This window comes from Mercenaria mercenaria, chromosome 14 (genome assembly GCF_021730395.1).
Source record: "Mercenaria mercenaria strain notata chromosome 14, MADL_Memer_1, whole genome shotgun sequence".
Taxonomy (NCBI): domain Eukaryota; kingdom Metazoa; phylum Mollusca; class Bivalvia; order Venerida; family Veneridae; genus Mercenaria; species Mercenaria mercenaria.
Window position 1 is genome coordinate 10,507,176 of NC_069374.1, and position 26,560 is coordinate 10,533,735.

Below are 26,560 nucleotides of genomic sequence, written 5' to 3' on the forward strand. Positions count from 1 at the left end.
ACAAAATGTATTTGATTATCCAAATACAAACTAAAGAAATAGGAAAAATAGAATGGGGAAAACGCATACGTTTCTTAAAGCAACCACATGATCAAATTCATAATATTTTAATTAATTAATTGATTTCATATTCATGTATATTGGCGAATAAAATAAAAACCTTGGCATTTAAATTCATACATATTGCACTTTGTTTCAGGTAGTGCCTAGTGTATAAAAATGCAACTCAACTGAAAGAAATGGCAACAAGCAACTTTTCAGACAACGATAACTGGATACTAGCTGCATTTGGATTAACATATCTGAAAGAAGGGCTTGAAGAATTTATTGATTATACTTTGGGACAGCAGCACAATGAATTTCTCAAAGTTTTATCTCCTCAAACTGGACAGTGCTACCAGTGTTCTATTAATACTATTCTTCCTTTTCATGCTACTAGTAAAAGTGTTTGTAAAAGAAGGAACTGTATTTGCAGAGATAAAAAAAGAATATTGTGTCCAAATGGACAGTGTAGCCAGATACATGACTTAATTGTTTCTGATCACCGGAAAAAAGACCCAAACTGGACTAACACAGATCCCCGCAAATGGTTTACAAGTCACATCAGCATCGGAACATGCTTCATAAATACACATGGTTATCTTCATTTGCGAGCAATCAATGAAATTGACTGCTTGGGGCTCCTGAGTATAATTATCAACAATACCTACTTTGAACGTGTAGTTGGACCCAGCTTTGTACTTCAGGATATCATAAAGGTATGATAGAAATGTTATCTGTTGCATTCAGTTTTGTTTTGTAGATTCAACATTTCCTTTCTGGAAGTAGTGAAAACCATAATTATTCATGTATTGAAATAATGGATTTATGAATGCTAAAGTCCTACAGGTTACGCTGATGATGGTACTAATTTTAACAACAACAAAATGCCAAACAACAATAAAAGCAGCAGCATATCCAAATAAGAAAATTACAATAGAGACAAACTTTGCTCAAAATACCCGTAAGTAGGGACCATAAGATTTTTTTTCCATTATAGATAGTGGTGATATCTCCAAAATATTATTTTTATTGTCAGGTTTGAAGTATTCCTGTAAGTGATCACTTAAAATTTCCTTACATAGGCATCATTCATTTCAGTAACCGTTTACAAATTCATTGCCAAAATTGTATCGTGCCACGTACCCACTGAAGTCATTTTTATTTGTTTCAAAGGTATTTAGTTGTTATAGTCATCTAAAAACAAAATTTGAGATTTCTTATCTTATAAATATTTACGCATTAAGGTATTCTATATGGAGCTTCCCTATTAAACTTTACATTAATATTTTGTGTTACATTTATATTTTAGGCCAGAGATGCCAGAAATGATATTTTTCATGATCCAAACCTACAGCTAGTTGACAGTAAAATGCAGTATTTCATTAGCTTATTTATGAAAGTTTTAGCAATACCACAGATTAAAACCACATCTGCAGCCAAGACGGCACTGGCAAAGCTCACTCTGGTAAGTACATTTTGTTCATAAGTGTAGTAAGCAGTTTACCACTCTGTGCAATTTTAGGGCAACACCTGAAGGAAAACGGATCTTTGCCTATAAATTATATTGAAGTCTTATGAATTCTGAATGATAAAGGTCTGACCAAGCAGTTACATGTATATCTACTCTGTATGGTGGCTGATTTCTGCCATTTCGTGCATTCGTTATGGCGGGGTGACATTAGGTGGGTATTAGGTCACCATAACACTAAGATAAGATTAGATAAGATAAGGTAAGATAAGTTTTATTTAGAGTCGGCAAGAAGGCAACATCACAACATAAGCTCCGAAGAGCTTTTGAACCGGCTATAACAACATGATGAAAACATTAAGAATATATTATAAAAAAGCTGTTAAAAGAGAGATAACTCAAACAGGTCATAATTAAAGCTATCCTGAATTTGCTGATCTTGACCCATGGGTCTTAAAAACTGCTTCCTCATTGATGTACAAATTACAAAACAGTTATGGATAAAACAAAGGCAATAAACATATAAAACAAACACAAGAAGCATATAGGCACTACACGCTTATCTGGGACTATACGGGATCATACCATTGAGTAAGTGGTAACACCACCAGATGAGCATGTTTTTATAGCTCTGTATACATGATACATATACAAGTACAAGCAGGTGTGATGGGAACATAATTCCTTATTGGCTAGCATACATTTAAGAATATCTTCAAAAGGTTTCAAGATAATAGATATGTCGCATTGTACTTTTCCTCCTGCTAAATGTCATAGGTTGCAAATAAATACACAAATAAACTTTATTGCTGAAACTAGTGTCTATAGTTTCGTAGTCCATCTTAAATACCATCTAATAAACACCTCTGATTCGTGCGTGTAGAGTAGCAGTAATACAACAGTAGCTTTTACTATAGTTTAGTAAAATTAGTCCTTGCTTCCCCTTGACCATAAACGGACACGTACTGTTGACCCTCTACTCGGACAAGTAAATCGCCTCGGTAGCCTAGTGGTAGAGCGTCCGCTTTGAGTGCGTGAGGTCGTGGGTTCGATCCCCGGCCGCGTCATACCAAAGATGTAAAAAATGGTACTAGTAGCTTCCTCGCTTAGCGCTCATCATTAAGAGGGTAGTACTAGGACTGGTCAGCCCGGTGTCAGTATAATGTGACTGGGTGGGGTATCATGTCACGTATCTACGGCGTGGTATTCCAGTGTGAGGCAGCACTATGAAGTTGGGCATTGTGCTCACTGCTACAAGTAAACACCGTCGTTTATATGACTAAAACATTGTTGAAAAAGACGTTAAACCCGAACACACACACACACACGCGCGCGCGCGCACGCACGCACGCACGCACACACATGGCTTAAACTGACCATTCACAGCAAATAAAAATTCGCACTCGCCATATTTGCAAAACATCAGTGTAACACCATATTTTGTACAAATATTCCAACATTCCGTAGACATATATACATATATCTGCAGGTAATTACCATAAACTTGTATTGCTACTACATGTACTTGTATGTCGATTGATGTATTGGTAATTGTAGCAATGGTCCGTTGACCACTGTTGACATTATTTCAGTTGTCCATGTAAAAGGCCGTTATTGCTTGACCATCAATATGTTTCATGTATCGCCCAATACAATACTTGCATATCAGCAGCTGTATATTTATTGTTGTATTTTGTACATGTTTCAGTTGATTTATGTATTGGTTTGAGACAATAAACGTCACAACAAATATGAGGTGTTCCTCTTCTGTTGCCACGTCCAACCCGCGACCCAAACACTAACTGGCAGCCGGCGACATAAAGACTTTAAGATATCCTTAATGTTGATTAAATAATACGTGATATAAATAGAATTACAGACTTCATCAGACATGAAAACTCATTAAACAACTAATCACCACTGAATATATAATTCGATATAAAAATGAAATTAGACAATTCCTAATCAATCCTTTACAAATTCATTGTTCAAAATACTAGGTTAAATCCAACAATAAGGTAAGTGCATGGAATACCGTTGTGTTGGGTTTAATGTCATACCTTCACAGTTTTAGGTCACATGGCGACTTCCCAGCCGTTAATGGCAGAGGAAGATCTCAGGTGCCCCTCTTACGGGCAGACACCTGGATAGAATCACCGACCTTCCGTAAGCCAGCTTATAGCTTTTTCATATGAAGAACTCTCATCGGTGAAGGGCAAGTTATTCAAAATCAGCAAACACAGATCACCTAACGAATACCGCAGCTTTTGAGATATACAATAGAGAGTATATTAATATTTAATGAGTAATTCAATAAGTACAGATTTAGTATTGATAGAGAAATGCATTTTTTATCTACACATGTTAAGGGAGGTAATTTGAAAAGCTAAGTTTTCAGCATGCTCTAGTGAAATGTTTTACAACAGTTATCATGAATAATGCCTACCCCAAAGGTAGGGGAGGCATATTTTTTTGCCTTTGCCGTCTGTCTGTCCGTTCGTCTGCATTAAGCTTGTCCGGATTTCACAGGTCAAACTGCTGGCCGGATTTCAGTACCAAGCCTAGTTGTGCATATCGCTGGCACATTCCGCTTCGCTGCACAATATGGCCACAAGACCTAAAAATAGAAAAATCTTGTCCGGCTTCCACAGGTCAAACTGCTGACCGGATTTCTATGAAACTTCACAGGAGTAATCAGTGAGTGATCAGTACCATGCCTAGAAAAGTCTTGTCTGGCTTTCACAGGTAAAACTCCTGGCTTGATTTCGACGAAACTTCACAGGGGTGATCAGTACCAACCATAGTTGTGCATTTCGCTGGCACATTCCGCTTCGCTGCACAAAATGGCAACCAGAGCTAAAAATAAAAAAATCTTGTCCGGCTTTCACAGGTCAAACTGCTTGCCATATTTCGACGAAACTTCACAGGAGTGATCAGTACTTAGCCTAGTTGTGCACATTGCCTACACGTTCCGCTTCGCTGCACAAAATGACCGCAATAGCTAAAGGTATACATGTGGGGAGACATATGTTTTTGTGACAAAAACACCTAGTTTTTAGTGTTTTTCCCCAATAAAATAGCTGATTTACTAACATTGCGATAGTATATATTAGACATGTAAATTCGCGGATTAAATAAATGTTTAATGCAATAAGCAATGACTCTCACAAATAATATGATCTTAGCCTGCGATTTTGTAGCCGTCTTTAAAGCGAATTCCTATAATAAGTATATAATAAAATCTGTAATAAGAATAAACCTTATTGTGCTGTCTTGATGTATATTTTGGTTGGTATTTATAAAAAAGCAGAAAGTTATGAAAATGTTGAAAAATCGCTGGCAGTTTCAGCAACAGTGGGTGTGTTCAAAACAATTTTTCACAAAAGCAAGCCTGGTGACCCATTGTTTTTATTTGTTCATTGTTTTCACCACAAATTTTCCTATCATATATGTGAATTTGAAAAAATTCTATGAAAGGAAAAAAAACTATAGGAATTCTCTTTAAAAAGCAAAAAAGACTAATGATATTATAAACATATAAGAAAAACGAATCAGAATAAATATCTTAAAATGAATAAAATGATCACACAATGTGATTTTGTCGAAATGTTAATATGTCACACAATGTGATTTTGTTGAAATTTTAATATGTTATCAACAGAAGAAAATGATTCTGTTTTGTCGGTATCGCACGATTATGCATTTATAGGCACCATTTTCAGACTTCTTAAGGACCATTTAGATCTGCAGTAGTAATAATGATAATATCCATTTAAAAAGAACTGACATTTATTCTTCTCAAAAGTAGGCGTTTCTGAAATTTTGTATTGAATCAACTCTTAACAGCGAGTAGATTAAACGCCAGCTTTTTCGATATGGAAGAGTCACAAACATTATAATGAAATATGTTGCGACTTTAAGGATATACGTCTGAAAACAACATTAAACATTTTTAGCTCGACTATTCGAAGAATAGTCTAGCTATTCTACTCACCCTGGCGTCGGCGTCGGCGTCACACCTTGGTTAAGTTTTTGCGTGCAAGTACATACAGCCATCAATTAAAGGCATATAACTTTGAAACTTATTTTTTCTTTTTCTAGGTCAATTACCAACCTCTCTGGGTCAAGTCCCATAACTCTGACATGTATTTTGAGCAAATTATGCCCCCTTTTTGACTTAGAAAATTTTGGTTAAAGTTTTACATGCAAGTTACTATCTCCAAAACTAATGCAGATATTGATTTGAAACTTCACATGTGTCTTCGGTGTTATAAAACTAGTTGATAGCAGCAAGTCCGATAACTCTGACCTTCATTTTGGCCAAATTATGCCCCCTTTTGGACTTAGAAAATTCTGGTTAAAGTTTTGCGTGCAAGTACATACAGCTATTTCTAAAAGGCATATAGATTTGAAACTTATTTTTTCTTTTTCTAGGTCAATTACTAACCTCACTGGGTCAAGTCCCATAACTCTGACATGTATTTTGAGCAAATTATGCCCCCTTTTAGACTTAGAAAAGTTTGGTTAAAGTTTTACATGCAAGTTACTATCTCCAAAACTAATGCAGATATTGATTTGAAACTTCACATGTGTCTTCGGGGTTATAAAACTAGTTGATAGCATCAAGTCCCATAACTTTGACTTTCATTTTTGCCAAATTATGCCCCCTTTTGGACTTAGCAAATTCTGGTTAAAGTTTTGCGTGCAAGTACATACAGCTATTACTAAAAGGCATATAGATTTGAAACTTATTTTTTCTTTTTCTAGATCAATTGCTAACATCACTGGATCAAGTCCCATAACTCTTACATGTATTTTGAGCAAATTATTCCCCTTTTTGGACTTAGAAAATCCTGGTTAAAGTTTTGCGTGCAAGTACATACAGCAATTACTAAAAGGCATATAGATTTGAAACTTATTTTTTCTTTTTCTAGATCAATTACCAACCTCACTGGGTCAAGTCCCATAACTCTGGCATGTATTTTGGGCAAATTATGCCCCCTTTTGGACTTTGAAAATTCTGGTTAAAGTTTTACATGCGAGTTTCTATCTCCAAAACTAATGCAGATATTGAATTGAAGCTTCACATGTGCCTTCGGGGTTATAAAACTAGTTGATAGCATCAAGTCCCATAACTGATATGCATTTTGGTCAAATTATGCCCCCTTTTGAACTTAAAACTCTTTTGATATTTAACCTTTTTGGGTAATATCTTCCTGCTTCTGGGACAATATTTCGAATAGTCGAGCTTGGCTGTCTTACGGACAGCTCTTGTTTATCACGTCGTTATTACCTAGGTTGACGTTTTGAAAAAAAATCAATTTTTTACCATTTGAAAAACTGATCAGTTCATTTTAAACGCTGTAACGACTTATACGGATATTCGATAATTATTTTCGACGAAGGTAATCGAATCTTCTCATTCGAATACTATGAACTTCATTAGCGGAAGTCACGCTTCGTTCAGCCATCTAAATAACTTAATTATCGTGCATATTTGATAAATATATGCATTGCAAAAATCTTTTTGGATCAAAGTTTTTAAATGCTCTTCCTTGCTTGAACCATGGCATATATGTGTCTGTATCATTTGATTCATAGATGCAGCATTACCTTAACAAAGAATGCATGCTCTACTTTGACACAGAAGAAGTGTTGCCAAAAGCTGGTTTCATGTAAAGGTAGTTAGTGTCCTCATCTTTATTTCCGCATTAGTTTTATCAGAATGTCTTACACGCAATAATGTGACAAATTATGACAGCTGTTTGAGCGAAATCGTCTTTACATTTTTTTTGACATTTCTGTAAATTGAAAGTCATAATTTTCCAGCAAACTTTCTTAAAATTTGTTCTCAGTCTCCCACTCGTAGTTTAATTTTCTGGACGCAGTATTCATTTCAAAGTTTACTCATTTGCTACATTAAATAAAATTCTATTTTCTGAAATATTTGATCCGTGCAAATAGCCAATAAATTAACAAATGCTGTTATTATGTAAACTGCTTACCTTCTTTGATAAGATAGTTTGGATAAAACTACAACTGTTTTGGCATCAGTCACTTTATAAAGAATCATACATCTGATAATCAGTTCTGTCCCATGTTATTTGTACGCCGGTCATTAATGGTTATATAGATATTCAAAATTTCATATAAGTGCATGATGATAATTTATTCCGTAATTTTGAAAAGATCTTATTAAATTCATTAGGAAGCGAACAGTTTAAAGGCAGATCATATGACCATAAACTCGTTTCCCGAACATAAAGATAGAGATTTTTACGTTCTTAGCCCTGTAAAGTTCCACCAGGCTTTAAATTTCATATTTAAATAGATGAACAGAATTCTAATATTATGTTATGCATAATACCGTGGTGAGGAAAACGCTACTTTTAATACTGTACATGATCTTTCAAGTTAGAGAAATAAAGGGAGGTAATCAAAAACAATAGATTTGAAAATAAAACTTTCCTACTTTGTTCATTTGTATCCTAAACTTTGACAAAGAGTAGAGAAAACAATAATCGCAAATCGGATTAAACAAAAATCAACATATTTTATAATCATAATGGGAAATGTAGCAGACTCATTTTAAACAAAGGAGCCTTTAAACTGGTTTATGTGGTATGCACACAAAATAAACTAACCGAACAGAGAATGCTTAGTTTGCAAAATATCAGTATGGAATTTAATATTCGTTTAATTACTGTGAAACTTGTAAATAAGAAATGATTGTTTGATGACTACGAAAGACCCGTGGTGACATTTCAACTTCATTATTTCACGATTTCTGCTTCATGAATTCACGAATTCACGATTTCTGCTTCCTGATTTCACGATTTCCACTTTATGAATTCACGATTTCACGATTTCCACTTCATGAATTCACGATTTCACGAATTCACGATTTCACGAAAAAACTTCACGATTTATTGATTTCACGATTTCATGATTTCACGATTTCTTGATTTCACGATTTCCACTTCATGAATTCACGATTTCACGATTTCTGCTTCCTGAATTCACGATTTCCACTTCTTGAATTCACGATTTCACGATTTCCACTTCATGAATTCACGATTTCACTAATTCACGATTTCACGAAAAAACTTCACGATTTCTTGATTTCACGATTTCCACTTCATGAATTCACGATTTCACGATTTCTGCTTCCTGAATTCATGATTTCCACTTCACGAATTCACAATTTCACGATTTCCACTTCATGAATTCACGATTTCCACTTCACGAATTCACGATTTCACGATTTCCACTTCACGAATTCACGATTTGACGATTTCCACTTCATGAATTCACGATTTCACGATTTCCACTTCGCGAATTCACGATTTCCACTTCACGAATTCACGATTTCACAATTTCAACTTCATGAATTCACGATTTCATCATTGTGAAATCGTGAATTCATGAAGTTGAAATCGTGAAATCGTGAATTCATGAAGTGGAAATTGTGAAACCGAGAATTCGTGAAGTGGAAATCGTGAATTCATGAAGTGGAAATCGTGAAATCGTGAATTCATGAAGTGGAAATCGTGAATTCAGGAAGCAGAAATCGTGAATTCATGAAGTGGAAATCGTGAAATCGTGAAATCATGAAATTGTGAAATCAAGAAATCGTGAAGTTTTTTCGTGAAATCGTGAATTCGTGAAATCGTGAATTCATGAAGTGGAAATCGTGAATTCAGGAAGCAGAAATCGTGAAATCGTGAATTCATGAAGTGGAAATCGTGAAATCAGGAAGCAGAAATCGTGAAATAATGAAGTTGAAATGTCACCATGGGTCTTTCGTAGATGACCTATAAATATTTTTTCCGAGGCATGTGTTATATTTTGCCAGAGGTTGCAAATTAAACTTAATTTGTGCAGAAACGGATTTTTTTGTTGTATCAAATTGCCAACACTATTTCTAACTTAATACACGAACTCCATCAATTTTATTAAAGTAAATTAACAGTCTTTAGTTTAAATGCTTTAAAGAAATATTTGAAGATACTTTGTCTTTCCCAACAGTATATTATGGGGATTTAGTGTATAAATCAAGAAAAATAATCATTATTTTTATTTAAGAGTTCATGTTTAAAATTTGTTAATGGCCCCTCTTCAGTTTTTAGCTGTGCTTTCCTATATGATGATGCGTAGACTACCCAAATATGAGACTCTTTGATGTTGTTTCTCCTTATTCCTAGAAAATGAACAAAGGGAGCTGACTTTTGTCTTGAATTTGTCAAGTCATGCACGTTAAGTCGAGATCTTTGGTTTTGACTTCTGACTATTTAATAAGTACACATATATATTTCTACATCAGACTGAGTCTGGTACTTCGTCAATTATTTTAGAAATTATCTCAGAGGTGAACTGTTTTTATTACTGTCTTATCTAACTAAACACGTTTAAACGTATGTTTTCCTTTAAGTAGTTACTTACTGTTCCTTGGCAATGCCCCTATATTCAACCTGCTTTTTCGGTTTTGTTTTATATGTTATGTATACTGTCTTGTATGTTGGTATTGATTCTTCCTTTCACTTCCGCATCTTATGTCAACCTCTACTTTTAATTAAATGCCTAACCTTTTGTCGCCTCCCGTCATTACCCCACCTCCCCAGTTATACCCAATCCCCGTTTTTAATATAGACTTTATGATTAAAATGTACTTGTTGATGGAAATTTGAAGCAGCTCGTCCAGTATATTGTTCCACTTCAGTTTTTATTCCTGCTAATGTATATTTATATATATAAACTGCCGAACAAAACTCATTTTCAGTAATTGTAACCGTTACAAAAAGAACAGTCCGACACTGTATTCGACGTCCAACCATTCTCCATGTTTCATAGCACATCCTCTGTGATTCAAACGATATCTATCAACTATACTAAGCAGCTGAAAGTATCACTGTTTAACCGTTTTACATACCGAAACAACTGTCCTGTTGTGCTTAATGAAAAAAATGTTTTGTTGATTTTCCTTTAGATAAGAGATGGACAACACCCTTACAGCAATCATGGCGAACTGGAAAAGGTGAAACTTGAAAATAAAGCTTTAGGAGAAATCATTGAAGCCAAAGCCGTGGCACTGAAATCAGTTGAAAAGAGGGTTTTTAAAGTCGAGCAACAAATCGAAGAAAATGACCACATGAGTGAAACAAATACAAGCGAGCATGGTGGTGTGTTTCAATCCTATGACAGATGGAGAAAGAAGAAAAGTAAGTTATGTTTTATGTTTGGTATTTTTGTTCTCTGTGTTCAGTTTCTGAACATTTTCACAGGTATGTATATTAAGATCATATGAACACTTGTAGGTATTTGCATTTTGTTCCTTTTACATATAGAATACTTGAAAACTTCACGAAAGACAATTTCTTTAATCACACCTTTAGTGTAAAAATGCTAGACTAGAGATAGCACATGCGAAATGAGTTGTTTTGCACGTGATTTCGCAATGCTGTTAACTCAAAACACTTTTATTGTATACTGTGTGGATAGAAAGGACAATTGCACGTTAAAGTTAATAACGTATACCCCTCTGAACGTATTTTGCTGTTTTGACAGCAGAAACATAGATACGGATCTTTGATTTTAACACTGTTTGATTTGAAAAAAATAAAATATATTTACGTAAGTTTAGTCAACAATTTCAGCAGTGTGAAATACATTTTAGGAATATGTATGTATCTTATTATCGTAATGTAATTTTACATTCATTTTATAATAGCTCAAATACCATTTTGTCAAGCATTATGTAGATGATTTTATGTAAGCACTTTTGAACGTATTTTTATATGAAAAGAGTGCTGTATAAATGTGGTAGATAATAATAATAATATGTAACTGTTTTTTTATATTCATAATATTATGATTAGCCAATATTAGTGCTGTAAATATTAAGACATATTGGAAGCTATACCTCTCGAATTGATAACTATGATTATAGCGTGTAAAATCATGAAGTGGTCTACAACAATTTATTACCTAAAATAAAATTATTGTTTGATTTCAGTTGATTTCAACATTCATATTTCTTTGGTAAAATGTAAATTAAACATCTAACTTTTCAGAGCTGAGGCGTGACCTGATATGTTTCTACAGAAGTAAATATAGTACACTTTCAATATCTCCATTATTCCAAACAAACAACGCCCCGCTATTGAAATTTTATGCTACACCAACTTTGTATCAAATAGAATCAAAATTACGGAGGGACTGGGATACTGAAAAAAACACAGACCGAGCAGAAAGAATTATCGAAAAAGGAAATCGAGTTCAACTAAATGGAAAAAGGCGACAGCCGATAGCACTAACTAATGTGTTTTTTAGAGACTCCAATAATCTTAACAATGTAATATACCTAACATCCGATGCTGGATATGGAAAAACATCATTTGCGAAACGGTTGATTATGTCTTGGTGTCAAGCACATGACACTCTTAAAACAGACAGACACTTTTACAACAATATCGAAATATCAGTAATGGCAAAATTCGATTTCTTGTTTTTCATACCTCTGAAAGAATATCGCGAAATGGAGCACAATGTGGATAGAATGATATATAGGCAACTAGACACATGTTTACGACGTCCATTTCCTTATTCTTTCGTAACTTATGTTTTAAACAATAAAAAGTGTTTGATTATTCTAGATGGTATAGACGAGTGGATCCCGCCAAGTATAAGCAACTTCAAACATACGTTTGATATACCACACTCCAAATTCAGAGAAACATGTAGTGTTCTTGCAACAACAAGGCTATGGAAATTCAGTAATATAGATATTGAAAGTGAACACTTACATGTCGAATTGTCTGGTTTAGAAGACAAAGAAGCCATTAAGCTTATAGAAAACGCTGTTTCTTTCTTAAATGACAAATATGGACGCCGCAAAAATCATACTCATTTTTACAGAGATATAAAGATGCATCGTTTACATGATATCAAAAATGTACCTTTGCTGTTAATGCAAACGATTTGTTTGTGGTTTGATGGCAAGTCACTTGGAAACTCCCGCTGTGAAATTTACTTCAACTTGGTAGAGCTATTGTTGCGTAAATGTGAGGGTCGCCCGACGGAAATAAAAGTGACGAAAGAAGATATTGAAACGACATTGCCTGCATGGTTTTCTGAAAACGAGTTTTGTTGCAAATATTATGCGTATATTTCAGCACTTGGAAAATTGTCCTTCCATACATTATTTGGCACTAATCAGGGATCATCATTAGTTTTCAGCCAAACAGTAACAAAGAAATACATCGAAGAAAAAGAACTGCAATTCGGTTTAAATGTCGGACTATTAAGTAAAGATAAAGTGCTCGGAAAATTGGCCTCAGGCCATTACAATATATCGTTCATACATAAAACGTACCAAGAACTTCTTTCTGCTCTCTATATTACGTCACAGTATCGTGATCCGGAAAACGTGTATCGTATGATAAATTGCTATTGTTCCACGATTGAAAATGTTCTCGAGATGTCTAAAGTTTTCATATTTCTCTCTGGATTAAATCCAAACATGTTTGAGGATGTTGCGGTTAACTTCACACAATTTGTAGTTCGCGATGAAACGCAAACAAGTGATAAAACTTTGAGCGCTCTGTATGAATACCAGACAATGGTGCTTAACTGTTACAAGGAAATACATGCTAATAACGAGAAAAAGTTTGACTTTAGATTATGTGACATTATTTTGGATGAGCATATATGTCAAGCAGATTTAAAGCTACTACAAGAAAAATCAGACAAGAAAGGCATTTTGTCATTACGCCTTAAAGCTGGAAAGGCTTGTCCTGTAAAACAGCAGATCGTCAAAGAAGTTTTAGAGAAGTCGATTGACCTACAACAGCTACAGCTACAAATACAGAATACTCTGAAACTTGGCTTTCCAGTGACATGGCTCGAAATGTCAAATGACAGTCTCAATAGTCATAAGCAAGTTCAACTGATTTATCTATCCGGAATATCTTTATTTAATCTAGACCTGTCAAGCTGTTTGGAGTTACGCTCTCTGCACATTGCCGAGTCTCAGATAAAAACTTTGGACATATCCCATTGTGTCAAAATTCAAAACCTCCATCTAGAGAAAATTCCAATAACACATGTTACCCTTCCGTGTTCATCTTTGCATGAACTCCACTTAAAGTACCTTAATATATCAGAAATAGATCTAGCTTGTTGTGTCAACTTACTATACTTACACATAGGAGAACTAACTATATCAAAATTAGATCTGCAACCTTGTAGCAAACTAAAAGAGTTACGACTCGAATGTATCAAAAACATATCTCAGTTGCACCTGTCTCCTTGTACGCAATTACAACAAGTACACATACAAAACATTGGGTTATCAACCGTTGATCTGTCCACTTGCAAATATCTAAAACAATTGCATCTAGAGGACATGGCAGTGTCAGAGCTACAGCTGTCATGTTGCAAAGAATTACAACAGTTGCATCTAAATGACCTGGCTCTAACAAAGATTGATTTAAAATACTGTCAAAAACTACAAAAACTACATCTGCAGCGTCTGTGGAGAATTTCAGAAATCTGCATAGACCGTTGTTTACATCTTCAGCAGATGATCTTGCATGGTCTGGAAATAAAGAGACTTGATCTATCTATTTGTGAGAAGACAGAAATTCTACAACTTCGGGAAATCAGCATTACACAGCTCGACTTATCAGCTTGTGTCAGTTTAAAACAATTCCTTGTTGAAGATCTTGTAATAACGGATCTGAACATGCGTTGTTGTACACAGCTACAGCGATTGGAAGTTCACCGACTTGCCATAGAACAGTTAAACCTATCCTTTTGTCAACAGCTCAAACAACTACATTTAAAATATCTTTGGAGGCTATTATCGATTAACCTTACTTATTGTACACAACTACAGCATTTACACGTGCAGTCTCTTACAAAAGTTCATCAGCTGCAGTTATCGCCTTGTGAACAGCTACGAATATTACATGTTGAGGAAATTTCAATAGCAAAGTTAGATCTGTCTCCATGTCTGCAGTTACAACAATTACGATTGCAGGAACTTGAAATACCCCGTGTGACTCTTGTACCTTGTGAAAGAATTCACATACAATCTCTCAACAAACTGTCTAATATAGACATGTCTTTGTGTGGAAATCTTCAAACATTACACCTTCAGTCACTCCAGAAATTAACACAACTAGATTTATCGCCGTGCAGATATCTGAAACAACTTCATTTAGAAGAGATGGAAATATTACAGTTTAATCTCTCAAAATGCCATCAACTCGAAAACTTATTTTTAAACAGACTACCAGTAACAACACTAGATATGTCTTCTTGTGAACTGTTGCTATGTTTACGACTGTATCACGTAAAAGTAGCATATCTTGACCTATCATATTGTACGCAACTGACTGAGATAGATCTGAAAGAGCTTGTTGTCAAAGAACTGAATTTTTCGCGATGTGAACAACTGAATCAGCTGGAGCTACAACATTTGAGGAGATTATCACAGCTAGTCCTATCACATTGTACAAAGCTGCAGTCGGTTCGCCTTGTTTGCGTTCCAGTGCCTAGGCCTGACCTATCACACTGTACACTGTTAGATGAAAATAACGTTGACATCAAACAGTAGTTCTAAAAGATACTATGGTTTAAGAGGAACATTAAGAAGTTCCTTCAAGGTGGTTAGTTTTATCAGAGGTTTATAAGTTCAAACGCAAACAGCATTGGATCAGTTAAAATACGACAGATAGTAAAAAGAGAAATGTAAATATAAGATATTGATCCTACTTTACATTTGGGTATCAGATACATGGTTGTGTTTAGAGTGTGCGTTTGTGTGCTTAAGCATCGGTGTGTTATAGGCGGTGCCCTACAGCGTTGTTATATCTTACTTGCCTGTTTATATATGTAAGTTAATTATGTGTGTGTACACGAGTTTCTGCGCTGCTGCGATTTACGTTGTAGAGTAACTGTGATTAAGGAACGTAGCATTTCCTTTTGTATATTCATCCTTGTTCCACTTTCTCCTTCATCCCCCTTTTCTACCCCATACCCTTTCCTCCCTTTTTCTGTATTTTGCATAAAATTAAAATGTACATGTTGGATTTTTGAAGCAACCCGTCTATAATATTATTCCGTTACAGCTTCTGTTGTGGGCCTACTTTGCAAATGCGTGGCTCTGAGGCTGTGTTTATGGTGCTTTGTGTTTTTGTAAAATTATCATTCATCTGTATATGTGACATAGTAATTTAATCAGAATTAGCTACAAGATTTTTTTTGAAGTTTTGGTAAAATGTCGCCAATGCAAGTAACAAGCCAGAAAATGTGCTGCAATCAGAGGCATCTGTCGATTTGTTCCTTAGATAACTGGATAAATCTTTAATAGAAGACACGAATACTGTAAGATATCATAAAAATGCTTCTTTTATATGACTGAGCACCGTTAAATGTATGTAATATCATACATGTGGCCAATGTTAATCATTGGTATCCATGTTGGATATTCATCCTTGTTTTTAAAATCATCGGTTCATATTATTAGAATACTATTTGCTTTAGAATGGGACTGTAGAGAAATTCTTTAGTGGCTATATTTGTCTGACACCTTTTTGTCAATAAAGCTAGATGTTATCTAGTACATTTATATAATTTTGAATGTTGTCATAATTTCCCGTCAAAAGATGTCTAACGTCTTCAAACGTTGGATGTCGACTATCATCCCTGTAATTTTTGAGTCGGCTAAACGCTGAAAGCGTTTGACGAGTCCTTGCGGTCGCCCGATTTCTCATTCTCATTAAATGGCCGAACAACACAGTGCATTGATGTAGTTCCATTAGATTGTCTCTCATTTCAAAGAGTTCATTGTTCAATCGGATGAAGTTCTGTTATGTCAATCCCATTTGATATGACCAATTTACGATGTAATCTGTCAAATTTATGAAGTGTAATTTTGCAATACTCGAATAAAGCCACGTATTTTCTACCGCGGTAACTCATTAAGCATAAACACGAATAACGATTCTGCCGGATTCGGTAATACTAGTTTGCGCATATGATATAATGGTGACTAATTTCATGCCCTTTTGTCACAGAATAGCAAATATAATGCTCACAAATTCAAATAAAAACTGCATTTTGATTAAGTAGCCAAATTATCCATTTGTTTCAAAAAGTAATCTTTAAATCATGGCGCAAATAACAAATTTATTGCGCTGTGCATTTCATAAATTGCGCAGACTTGCCAAGCTCGCGTAACATTCAGCGAAAGACAAGATATAGTTCTAGAACATACTGCTAGTGTTTTATTGAGTCGGGAACCTCTGAACGCATTGGAATTTCTCTTATCAAAGAGTTTACCACATCGATGGAATTAAATTATGACAGCTTCATTTTAAATGACCCGAATGAGATATGAGCAGTACGTTAATTCTTCCGCGAGACTTCGCGGATGAATCCTGATTACATTCTGGGCACTTGTCGGCGAAAACACACGTGACCTGTTTAGAACAACGCATTTTCCGTAGCTTTTCTACGAATTTGCGTTTGACGGACTTCGGTTTACCAGAAAATAAATACTACGAAGATCGGACAGATCAAAATGATGCAAAATCGCGAGTGGCGAAGATGGAAACGTCTACATATAACTTCGTTCTAAATCTTAACCTTTCTAGAATTTTGACTGGTTCGGATAATTTGCTTACGATTCAGGTAGAAAAAAATACATACCGATACCCATTCTGCGTTTAATATGTTATCTTGACACATGGCTTGAATTTTGCAGTCAATTAGCGGATACATTATCAGTACATCAATCACTAGCCGACTCTCAGGCCCTTCAGGCCTTTGATTTTAATTTCATAAGTCATTCTGCAACTAAACAAATGTCATAGATACCATAATCGTTTATAACACGTGCTATATATATATATATATATATATATATATATATATATATATATATATATATATATATATATATATATATATTTAGAGAATGTTTTGAGAAAGGTTGTATTCTATTATGTATTTTTTTTTAATTTTCATGCATACTCATTTCATATAAACTGGTTTGATATACAAGAAAAATTAACAGCAATGAAACAATTTATTTTTATACATATCAGTCATAAAGGCAATGTTCAGGTTTAAGTAACGCGACAGTCAAAACTGTAAACAGTTATACTGTATGATTTTAACGTCATACTTTGGCAGTATTAAACTTTCAAACAACTTTCAAAGTGTCTTCTTATATGGAAAACATATCTTCATAATATATCCAAATCATTTGAAGTACAAACATTTACATGATACTATTAGGACATTAACCATTTCATATAAGTGGAGGTAATGTGATTAAGATAAAACTAGATTTATCCTGATAAACATTGATTATCAAACTTTTATATGAGTGACTCCATGATTTACTGTGATACTGTCTATTTCCAGCCATGCACCGATCAAAGCATTTATGTCCCCGTCGTTACATCACTGAAATACTGTTGAAAAACGGCGTCAAACCCAAAACAAACAAAATTTTATATGATTGCCTCGATGATTTACTGTGATACTGTCAATTTCCAGCCATGCACCGATCAAAGCATTTTTTATGATTGCCTCGATGATTATGTCTCCCACCACACAGTGGTGTGGGAGATATATTGATTTACTCCTGTCTGTGTGTGTTTGTCTTCACAAAGCTTGTCCGCACTCTAAGTCGATCATTTCTCACCCGATCTTCACTAAACTTGAACAAAATTCGGAATTATGGCCCATGAATTACAGAAAAATCCTCAGAGCGCATGCGCTCTTGTGCACCCAAAACGTACCCTATACTACTAATAAAAGTACTTTTATTAGTAGTATAGGGTACGTTTTGGGTCAAAGAAAAGTAGTATAGGAGTCCTTTTTGCTTGATCAATGTTCGAAAATGAGCCAAATCGACCCAGGCACTTCGGAATTATGGCCTTGAATTACCAAAAAAAAAAAAAACCCCGCTGAAATTTCTTGCGCAGTTTTGACCTAAAAAGGACACAGATAATACTTTTAACAGTAGTATGTTGGTCCTTTTGGTGTCAAAAAAAAGCGCAAGTGCATGTGCTCTAAGTAAACAGTATATAAAGACTGCCTCGGTGATTTACTGTGATACTGTATATTTCCAGTCGTGCACCGATCAAAGCATTTTATATGATTGCCTCGATGATTTACTTTGATACTGTCTATTTCCAGTCGTGCACCGATCAAAGCATTTTATATAATTGCCTCGGTGATTTACTTTGATACTGTCTATTTCCAGCCGTGCACCGATCAAAGCATTTGGTTTAAACAATATTTATTTTCAAGCAGGTATGCAGCAAACATATATTTACTCAAATCAAGGATTGAGTAGGAAGCTAAGCTTATTTAGAAACTCTTTCCTTATAAATAGCAGGGATAGCTGGTAACTTAGAAAATAAAGTATTTATAAACTTTGGAAAACATGCAAATGAAACATGCATATCAATAATACATTACCAAAGCTAGACAACTATTTATCTCATATTGTTTGTTTTAAAATGGTAATGTAGTATCTGCATGTATTTAAACGTGCTTAGAAACAGTAAGTTTTCTTTACATTGGTTTATGACTAAGAGATATATGAAGGAAGTAAAAAGGGTAGACATGAGAGTGTGGCGGAGATAGAGGTAGAGAAATATAGAGATATGGTCACGTACACGAGCTGGAAGTGCGGTTGGTTCTAAAATTATCAGCATGGAAAAAGTGAGCAAGATGATACATAATATCCAATAATTATTTATTGTATTATATAATATATATAAAGAGGAATGCTATGTATCAAAACGCTTGGTTGTTCTGATGTAATTATGGACGAAGATTTCACTATTTGACTCATCCGAGAGGTTTGGGTCTCCAAATAGAAGCGTAGAGAGAGAAGGTGTGGTGAGGTTTAGAATGTGATTGAAGAGTACAGTGCGTTGTTGGCGATAGAAATGACAATCAAAGAAGTAATGGTGAGTACTTTCAGTTTGGCCACATTCACATAGAGGACTGGTGATTATGTTTTTTTGAAAAAAGATGTTCCTTTAAGGTGCTGCAATGAGTTCTGAGACGAGTGTGTAGAATTTGGTGCTTACGATTGCCAATGTAGTAATGAGAGGGAACCATGGGTTTGTTGGCACTGAGTTTGCTTTTGAAAGTGTTGAGTGTAGTACAGTTCCGGTGTTCAATAGGAAGCTGATTCCAGGCATTTACAACCAATGGCAGGAATGAATTTGCGTAGAGTTGTGTATGACAGCGGATATCCCTTGTGTTGTTGGCGTTCCTTAGGTTGTATGTAGTCGTATCGCCCACATTATCAGGTACGAGAGAATTGAGATATGGAGGAGATAGGTTGTTTGTCATTTTATAAAAGAGTGTGAGTTTGTGTTGTTCTCTTCTTTGTTTGGGAGTTTCAAAGCAGGTTTCCCTATAGAGATTATCGATAGAAACTAGTTTGGTTGCCCCACAGATAATTTTACACGCCTCATGTTGTATTTTCTCTAACTCATATTGATCATGGAGAGAAAGATTGTCCCAAACGACGTCAGAATACTCTAGGAGAGGGCGACTGAAAGATGTATAGATAGTTTCTAATGATTTTCTGTCAAGAGTAAATTTGATCAAAGCATTTTATATGATTGACTCCATGAATTACTGTGATACTGTCTATTTCCAGACATGCACCAATAAATGTTTTTATGTGTTTGATATGCTGGTTGATTTTGATAATTTTTAATTGCAAATTATGCTATCTACATGTCATTCATAAATCAAAACATTATATATGATTTCTAGTTTGATTTACTATGATATTTGTTACTACCAATCATGCACTATAGCATTTTGTTTGATTGTTTCGTTTGGTTAGAGTAATATTGTTTAAAAGTATTTGTATTTATTTTCTATAATAATAAATCGTTTTTATTGAATGACATATTTGGTTATTATTTTAGAACAAAAAAAAACCAAAACAAGAAAAAAACAACAACAACAAAAAAAAAACAACTTTTTTTTATCATACTCGAAGGCAAAGTTAGTAAAATTCCTGTTGTCTGAGCTCCTCCAATTAAAACTCTTGTACTTTGCATGTGAGCTAGACTTCAATGCCAAGTCATTTAGAAAGAAGAATTTATGACTCGTCCTTTCTGTGAAATTGTCGCGCAGGTAGTGCTCCACGTGATAGTGCAGAGGACGCAGACACACTACCAAATTTGATCTTCCGCGGTGTTTCCTTTGTTCCTGATTCACCGAAAGTGTGGTTTCTGCAATTTCATATAATATAATATAAAACAACTGACAAAGGTTAAAAGTCAATAGATAGAAAAAAGACAACATCCTTCAATATACCGAAAAAACAGTGATAATGATGTCTTTATTTCTTTCGTTCTATATGTGGCTTCCAATCTGTGTCAATATTGCATTAAGTTAATCATTTATCCTTTTTTCTTTGAAATATATTGTTGAGGTGTGAAACAAAATAATGAAATATATTTCTTGATCTTCTATTTTTAATTTTTTAAGTTTATCTGGGTTTTGTTTTTTTAAATCCACAATCACTGTTTTCAAGGTAGTTCTTTTGAATCTTTTCTAATGTTATTTGCATGAACACACTGTTTACCTTAGCATAACAGTTCCAGTGATGGCTTTTGATTTTCTTTGAAGTCTGACTTGTTTCATTCTCATTGGTGCCGTCTTTGTTATAGTCGAACATTGGATATACACCACTGTTCGAATGAAGCAACCTCTACACAAAACATGTTTTCAATAAAATAAGTACATATAACAATTTGTAACTATATTTATACTGCATTTGTACTATTCACATAGGAAACGGCATGTGGTGGTTATAAGCACGGCTAAAATTATATTGCACGGTGGTGCAGGAGTGTTTAGGAGTGCTTATGACCATGTAAGGAACGTCATTGCCGTTTAATGAGTTGTTTATTATATAACTAAACACAATGATAATTACTCGATTGCTTAAAACAGTTAATCGTATAAAATATCATTGTATCACCGTGACAAGGGGTAAAATGACGTCAAAAATGGCGTCGTTCATCCGTGGCGGGTCACTAACTGGTTATTATAACCGCTTCCGGTGTGGCTAACCGGAATTTGTCCTATGCAGTTTTGTTACAACATGTATTTCTTCCAATTTATAGAACGATATATAATTATCATATTTATATAATATGATTTTGTCTGTACTGAATACCTCTACCCCGAAAGCATTAGACTGTTTAAAATTCAGAAGGCCAAATGAAACAATTAGTCTGAGAAATGTTCCGTAAACAACGGATTTTGAAAATTATATATCTGGATGCGTTTATTTCATATTGTGTTCTACAGATGTACTTATTACAGTGCACACAGATGAAACTCGGCTTGGCAGTGTTATGATACATTTGTTACACCGCAACTAGGCCTTCTTCTTTGCATGGTCGCCGACATTAATTACTGATTTATGATGACATTACTTACCGATCGGAATTCAGTTTGCAAGTCATAACTTCTACAACACTGGAAATAAATGTTGGAACTTGTCGGACTTTAACAGATACACTGCTTGTTGGATTCAGTTGCTGTAGTTTACCAACTGTAATTTCTGCTGCCAAACTCCCAACACTGCGGATGTTATATGGCCCGATTAAAGCGTGCATCTGTTGCTTTGTATCGATTTCTATCAAAAGCCCCTCAAATGTTACGATTGGAATTTTGTTAATGTATCTTCCAGCGGGAGGAAATGTTCGGAAGTGGACTCCTTTCAAAAGAAAGTTGTTCATGTGCAATAGATATCTCACTCGTGTTTCGGCACTTAAACCAGGTGCATCACTTGCCTTATACCATCATCGTTACGTCAGCGGCATCATGATAATTATGTTTTCGTATCCTATCTTCAACTTCTCGAGAAAAAATTGCCCTCGTATTCGGAACGCTTTGTTTGTCAATCATTAATTAATGCAGGTTTTAAGTGCGTTTCGTTTGATTTGGCAACTGCTTTCAATGCATTCGGAGGAGTTTGACCAGTACCAGTAGGACATGACCTTACTCTCAAATGTGTAAAATTATGAGAACAGTCAATGCTTTTCGCAATTAATTCGTTTGAATGTATGTTCTTTTCATGACAAGCGTACCAAAATGCAGCTGCATCGTCATTGCTGTCTCCTTTAAGAACATTACCGTTAAAGGTAACATTATGTGTCTAGTTTTCATACATATTCTCATAGATACAGCTGGCATAAGCCACATTCAGGATAACTTTAGGCGTATGTCAAGATCGAATTATCTTTTGACACTTTGCAGACAATTTCGGTTGATTTTTCTTCATATCAATTCTTCTTGCATTCTGTACATCATAGTTGATGACATTTTTTAGAAATACATTTTTTGATTTTTTTTCCAAGATTTTCGGACGGTCTCTTTACAGCCTGTTTTCCAATAATATTTTAGTAATTATATCCAAGTCTTTATGTGTGAGAGACGAAAAGCTGTCCTCAGATAACAGTATCTGCATCAACATTTTGCCATCTATTTCAACTCTGCTGGCTGGTTTTAAAACATTGTGTAAACCTTGACTGCTTCTACCAGACATAACGTAAGACATACACAGATGTTCCTATTTCCCTGCTACTATTTTCACAAATAGCTAAACGGATTCCGTTTGTCTTTCTTAGTGAACTGGTATCTCTGGATCCAGTAGCTCTATTGTTCAGCTGTACGTCTGTTCCGCGTATAACATCTGAAATGTCATTATCCGAAGAATCTTGTATTAATAACACCAACTCCTGTAGTATCCAATGTGCTGCATTTCTTACGCTTTCTTGTGCAATTTCTGATTCTGATTTATTTGTTGGTTGTGGTGTTCCTTGTTTCCTTTTTCTGTGTTACCGTATGTACAGATTATAACGTTTTGTTTTCTGGGAATTTAATTTTAGCAAAAGCCTTATCCTTACCAGTCAATTCTATTTCTCCGTTCTTATTCCTCTCAAATTTGACCATCAAACAATCGCCTCGTCAGACCTTTCTACCTTGTTTGCTTGTTCTTCTTCTTTGCAATTTCGACTTTATTCATTTTACACCATATTCCATACGTCTTTTGATGTTGCAAGACAGTCAGTGGTTTTCCATCGATATCTCTGGTCATCATTTTTATCCGCTGACCATATGTGGACATTGTGCAAACCTTTATTACATATTCATGACATTTTTGAAGAGCAAAATCTGTGACTTTCTTCATTGCAATTGACGTGAGTTTATTATCTTTAAGACCAAAGGCTACTGGGAGCGAGGAATGCAATTTTGTTGATGGATTTCGGTCTATGTGTGTTAAGACCCACACCATGACTTCAGTTGCCTTTCTTCTATAGATTATATGCTACTTCAACACTTTCCTTTCCTTTGTTTACTGTCATGGCAATGTCGTGAAAATGGCATGATGTTTGAAACGGGCACAAGTATGGTACATTTCACAAATTCTGATGTCTTGTTCTTAGTATCCTTAACTCGCTTTCCGGCATCTTTCTGTCACTTCGGATTGTCATTGTCATACGTATCTGCAATAAGTGACCAAATCATAAGCTATAAAATTTCATCATCAAAGTTCACCTGGAGGACAACAGATGATTGAGTTGACCAACTCAATTACAATAGTCACGTTGTTTTAATACGTACATTTCAGCGAGACACTGGCAAACATAGTACTGCGGGAGTGTATAATGGAGATGGACACTTTACTTCAACAGCAGCAAAGACGTCCCATAATTCTTTGTTACTGTCATCGATTCCAGATGTAGCTTCTCGAATACTACCGTCTGGTGATACTACCAAGAGAACATCTCTCTTTATTCACTATAAAAAGTAACATCCTTCTTCAAAATAATAGATAGATGAAAATAAAATGTCGGCAAAACAATGCCTGCTAGTGTTGCAAGAGCGTTCCCTTCATTGTCCATTCCATATTCTGTTCTACATTTGTTTTCTTCTTTGGGCTGAATTTCGTCTGCAGATTCTGGATGCAGAAATCTTGCTATAGGCTGTTTCTGTGCATATAGACCCCGCAATCCTGTGGCATTGTGAACTGAGATTCCGGTGACAGGTGCTTGTGTCCAAGTATGACTGATTTATAATCAGTATCCAGAGAAATCAAGTTTTGTCGTTGTGCTTAATCTACAACTACCCTGAATTCTGGAACAACGGAAATGGAGTCCCTTAATAAACCGGCATATTTATCATGTACAATGCGCAAAACACTTGTATGAAATCCCTCATCTGCAAAAGTGATGTATGTAAAGCACTGATAACATAAACATACTTTGTTTCTGTCCATTTTCCTCACCTAGCGACATGAATTTTGGCAAACCAAATCCTTGTCTAGCCTTCATTTCCTTTGCATCACCTATTCGTTTCCCAAGTAAAGTACAGCAGTTGCAAAAATTTCCTAACGCAGCATCTGCTGACTCGTTCTTCAAATCATGAACCATGTCATTGAAAGCTGTCAGCTTTGTGTCAAACCCCTCTCTTCTTTTAGATAAGAGATTTCCATTTACGAACCCAGACATTTCCACATTTCCACCTATTTTATCTACTCTAACAGTAACTTTTATAGCATCAGCATAAAGCATAAATCGTTTGTCTATCACTCCGTTAGATATCGATGTAAGAAATGTTTCGATAATACCAGCTGGCATTTTCTTTGGTAAGTCTACATCACATATGTCAAAGTTCGCAATGGTGTTCACGCTTGGTACAGCAAAATTAATTCTCTCTGTCTCTGGTGAGTATAATCCTCGTTCTGTGTCCTGGGAACAGTGATGAATGTTTTAGCCACCCCCATGTAATATACAATGTAAAAATTCCGCATGGAAAAGTCTGAAACCAGACTTCTAGAATCGTTCAGTTTGACTGAAGTATTGCATTTGGGTTGTTGTTTGTCCAGAAAGAGTAAAATCGCTATATTATATATTGGATATCTTTCCTCAGAAAACAGAAAATAGATTTTTGATGGTGTTATTTTAGAAGATTCATTTGGGATAACTTTTCTTTTAAACGTTGATATTGTTTTCTTATGTATTCTATAAAGGGACAGGTGTGTCTTTTTCCTCGCCATACCTAACATGAAAAGAAATTTTAATGTAAATACCACTATGTTTCAGCAAATATTATATACTTCAGATTTCTGTATTTTGAAACTGATTGTAAGAATGTTACTATTATTTATCCGATCTGGTTCTAGAACTATCATACATGGGATGTAATGCATTTAAGGTCGTATAAAAGTTATTTAGAACGGGTGCCTGCTTTAACACCTATACTAGTATACGGAACGAAGTTTCAAAATATTTTGGAATAACTAACTGAAATGGCAATACACTGCTGTTTAGACTAGAACGGTAACTTGGACAATGCTTATAACTGTTTCCGATAGATAAATCAAGTGAATGAAGGTCTTTTTTCCTTGAAAATAGATGAAAACGAACAAAGAAGAAAAATCCGAAGGTCCTACGTTACTGCATTATGCAGTCGTTGATCCTTTAGCTCCCTGTGTCGGTCATAATTCGTCTTATGTCGTCCGTCCAAGAAATTTAATTCATTGTTTATGACACAAACATGTTACAGGAATGTATCATTGATATCAAGGAAGTGGTAATGTTGTAGTTTTCCTGAGAGCGTACTGGAAATAATGAAATAATGTTTTTACTGAGTCTCATCATTGTTTACCTGTAATTTTCGCACGGTTTTCCGAGGTAATTAAGAATAGTGCTTAGATTTGCTGGAAATTGAGTTGCAACGAGTATTCTGCAATGTCGGGGGCACGTCTTGCGCTGTATGTCGACGCTAATTTGTGAATAACAGAAAAATAATATACTTACAAAAAAAAAAACAACAACAACAAAAAAAAAAAACAAAAAAAAAAAAAAACAAAAAAAAAAAAAAAACAACCAAAAACAAATCCGGTAAATTTGATCCGAGATCATGCGTAATTGATCCGGTTTTTCAAAGTAACGGTATGCGGACTAAGGGCTAATA

At 35.0% G+C, this 26,560-nt stretch overlaps 1 protein-coding gene across 3 annotated transcripts in view; it reads left to right on the top strand.

The window, feature by feature from the left end:
- The window catches only part of LOC123526377 (uncharacterized), a 36,648-nt gene extending 16,185 nt beyond the window's left edge, over window positions 1-20,463 (top strand). For all 3 annotated transcript variants that reach the window (XM_045305507.2, XM_045305509.2, XM_045305508.2), the window contains 4 exons: window positions 200-758; window positions 1,352-1,507; window positions 10,497-10,728; window positions 11,581-20,463. In XM_045305507.2, coding sequence (XP_045161442.2) covers window positions 240-758; window positions 1,352-1,507; window positions 10,497-10,728; window positions 11,581-15,128 — 4,455 coding nt within the window. In that variant the 5' untranslated portion in view covers window positions 200-239 and the 3' untranslated portion in view covers window positions 15,129-20,463. The remainder of the gene's footprint in view (window positions 1-199; window positions 759-1,351; window positions 1,508-10,496; window positions 10,729-11,580) is intronic.
- Window positions 20,464-26,560: the final 6,097 nt, after the last annotated feature.